This window comes from Galeopterus variegatus, unplaced genomic scaffold (genome assembly GCF_000696425.1).
Source record: "Galeopterus variegatus unplaced genomic scaffold, G_variegatus-3.0.2 Scaffold2768, whole genome shotgun sequence".
Lineage (NCBI taxonomy): Eukaryota > Metazoa > Chordata > Mammalia > Dermoptera > Cynocephalidae > Galeopterus > Galeopterus variegatus.
In genome coordinates, this window is record NW_007728879.1 from 26537 (window position 1) to 29322 (window position 2786).

The 2786-nt window shown below is 38.0% G+C and overlaps 1 protein-coding gene across 7 annotated transcripts in view; it reads right to left on the reverse strand.

Moving 5' to 3' along the window:
• The window catches only part of OSBPL6 (oxysterol binding protein-like 6), a 212173-nt gene that overhangs the window by 8679 nt on the left and 200708 nt on the right, over nucleotides 1-2786 (reverse strand). For all 7 annotated transcript variants that reach the window (XM_008582929.1, XM_008582927.1, XM_008582928.1 and 4 more), the window contains 3 exons: nucleotides 2274-2527; nucleotides 1398-1535; nucleotides 996-1059 (listed from right to left, as the gene is read on the reverse strand). In XM_008582929.1, the coding sequence (XP_008581151.1) occupies nucleotides 996-1059; nucleotides 1398-1535; nucleotides 2274-2527 (456 nt within the window). The remainder of the gene's footprint in view (nucleotides 1-995; nucleotides 1060-1397; nucleotides 1536-2273; nucleotides 2528-2786) is intronic.

The window sequence follows — 2786 nt, forward strand, 5'->3', positions numbered from 1 at the left end:
AAAAAAAAAAAAAAAAAAAAAAAAAAAAAAAATCTGAACACAGATACATAAGATCTACGAGAAAGTGAGATTAACTTAATGAACATGTTCGTACACTGGTTGATAAGATTCAGCCCGGGACCCAGCACTTTATCTTACACGATGGCTTTATATTTTACTTGTGGAAACTCATGTTTACCTCTGCATTTGTAATGACCAACTGATCCCATTTTGATGAATTAAGGGAGTCTAGTGCTATCTCCACAAAATTTCTGACTCCTTGCTATGGTCAAGAAATGATTTATTGTCTTATTTTGCAACAAAGTACAGTTACAGTGCCCTATCATTTTGTGTGTTTTCAAGTTAAGGAAATGCTTATAAGAGTCATTCTGTGATCAATGAAGCACTCTTCCAAACATGAAGGAACTATTTAAACTTAATGGTCAAATTTATATATGTATTATTTTCTTTCTAAGAGTGTTTTGAAACTTTATTTTAGGCAAGTGTGTAACATTTTGACTAAACAATGGGTATTAATAAGTAGAGACTTCAACCCAAACCCGAGCTCCTATGAGTTAGAGAACAGAAATTACTGCAATGTTTAAACATCTAAGTAGACTTTGACCACAGATGATGTGCCATAGAGCCTTCCTTCAGCGTTAAAATCTCTTTGCACATCCCCAAGAAGCAAGAAGGCAGCAGATGTCACCTCCACATCATAGATGCTGACACTGAGGCACAGTGAGGTAAAGTGATGGCCTGAGCTGGCGCAGTTGGCATGGAGCTCTGCTGTTCCACAAGGCCTTGCTTTCTAGAGAAATAGTCTCATCTCCTAGATGACAGTGTCATATTTAAACCAGGAAATTTAATTTCTCAAACTGAGTTCTGCATCAACCACCAACATTCTGAGTTCCAAAGGTAGAAATCTAATAAATTGAGTACAGTGTATCTGTGGATGCTAAAGACTTTTTCATAGGTCATAAATTTGTTTTTTAAATTATAATTAAAATACAAACCTTGCCAAAACACAAAATTCTTTGATTCACAGTGACAGGCAGAAATGGGTGGATGATGGCTAACCTGGTAATTAAAAACAAAAAAGAAGGCAATGGTATCAGTGTTAAAATTTCCATAAATGATAATTTTTTACATGTACATTGGTCACCACCAACAAAAATAACAACTCATTCATTTCTGTTAGTGAATTATTTTCAAAATGCATACGTAAATCTCTAGTTTTTAAGACTTCATACTTAAAGAGAACTTTTAGAGAGGGCAATGATGCGGATAAGCTAAAAGAGTTTTCTGTTAACTGGTATCATAACTCACCCCAAACAGATAGTTACCAAAAGGCTGTTTCCATCACCAAACTGCCCTCCTAATTACATAGCAACTTCACTGAGTCCAGTGACACTTACCTGTTCTGAGAAAAATCGGAATCCCTTGTCTTCTCTAATGCATTCATACGTCTCCCCAAGGACCGGGTTGAATGGCTTACTTCCTGCTCTGAAATAGGTGGAGCAATAGCCTGAAACTGCAAATGCAGCAACAAGAACCTGTAAACACATTGAAGAAAGGAAAATAATATAGGAGAGACTACCACCAGGTCTGGTTGTCCCTTATTCCTCTACATTTTACACACCACAGGTCGACAGTTGTTGATTTGATGGCATTTGCATTTTCTATTATATGCACAACTCATGGGGAAAAAATACAGTAAGATGAGGTCAAATATTCACATGGGAACCAACAGGTCACTGAAGTCAAGTTGTTCTTCAATCACATGTCCACCCAATATCATGAGTATCAACAACATCAAAGGCTCTGAAACCCAGTTTATAGTCATGCCATGTGCACATTCTTAGCACCACGTGCAGGAGGGCTGTGGCTGCTGGTGTTTTCAGAGGGCAGAGCAAGTTTTTCACAGTGATGTGGAATAAAGGGCAAAGTACAAGCAGGAAGTTACTTTCTCAGACCCACATACTTGAACAGATGGGCTATCCTGGCATTCAGGAAAAGATGATAAAGCAAGGCAAGGCATAAGCCTCTAAGGAGTATGATACATTTACATTTTAACTTTAGAAACACCCTAGACCAAGGATGATATCACAAAACGTGTGTCTTCCAGTAAAGGTATCTAGAATTTTCTGGTCCTGCCTGATTTATGCAAGCAGACCAATTACCTATGCAGTGAGAATGTTATGTGAAAGTCAAATACGTCATCATAATGAATTCTGGCTTAGCCCAGGTCTAGGGTTGGCAAAGTCCTGAAGGGTGCTGCTGTTGTTTATTACCATGCGCTCATATGGGTCATCGGTTTCCGAAGCTTTGTCCAGAAGCTCGCTGTATTCAATCTCCTCGCAGAGATGCTGCAGAGTGTTGAGTGGCTCATTTAGCTCCACAGGCATAGAGACTTTCGACAGGTCTTTACCAATGTTGTTCCTCAAGATATTCCACAGGTTAATGTTACTGGTGTCAGGACAAGGAGCTGGCAGGCATGTTCGACGTCCATTTCGGAAGGCCCCTCCCGTAAGCTCCCCATTCAGGACTGGAAAAGGAAAAATACTTTGCTTTTCTGATTTCATAAAATTAGGGACAGAAATGACTCTTTCAAATAATTCTGACTGTGATACATTTCTTCAGCCTTTATTATACTGTCTCAAGAGTAAAAGAAATTATTTCAATACGAGGTTGCCAATAAATGTGCAAAACATCAGTGTACAGTGGCTTTTTTTCCCCTTAGATTTTCCTTGGGAAAATGTCGTTTTTTTTTTTTTTTTTTTTTTTTTTTTTTTTTTTTTTTTTCC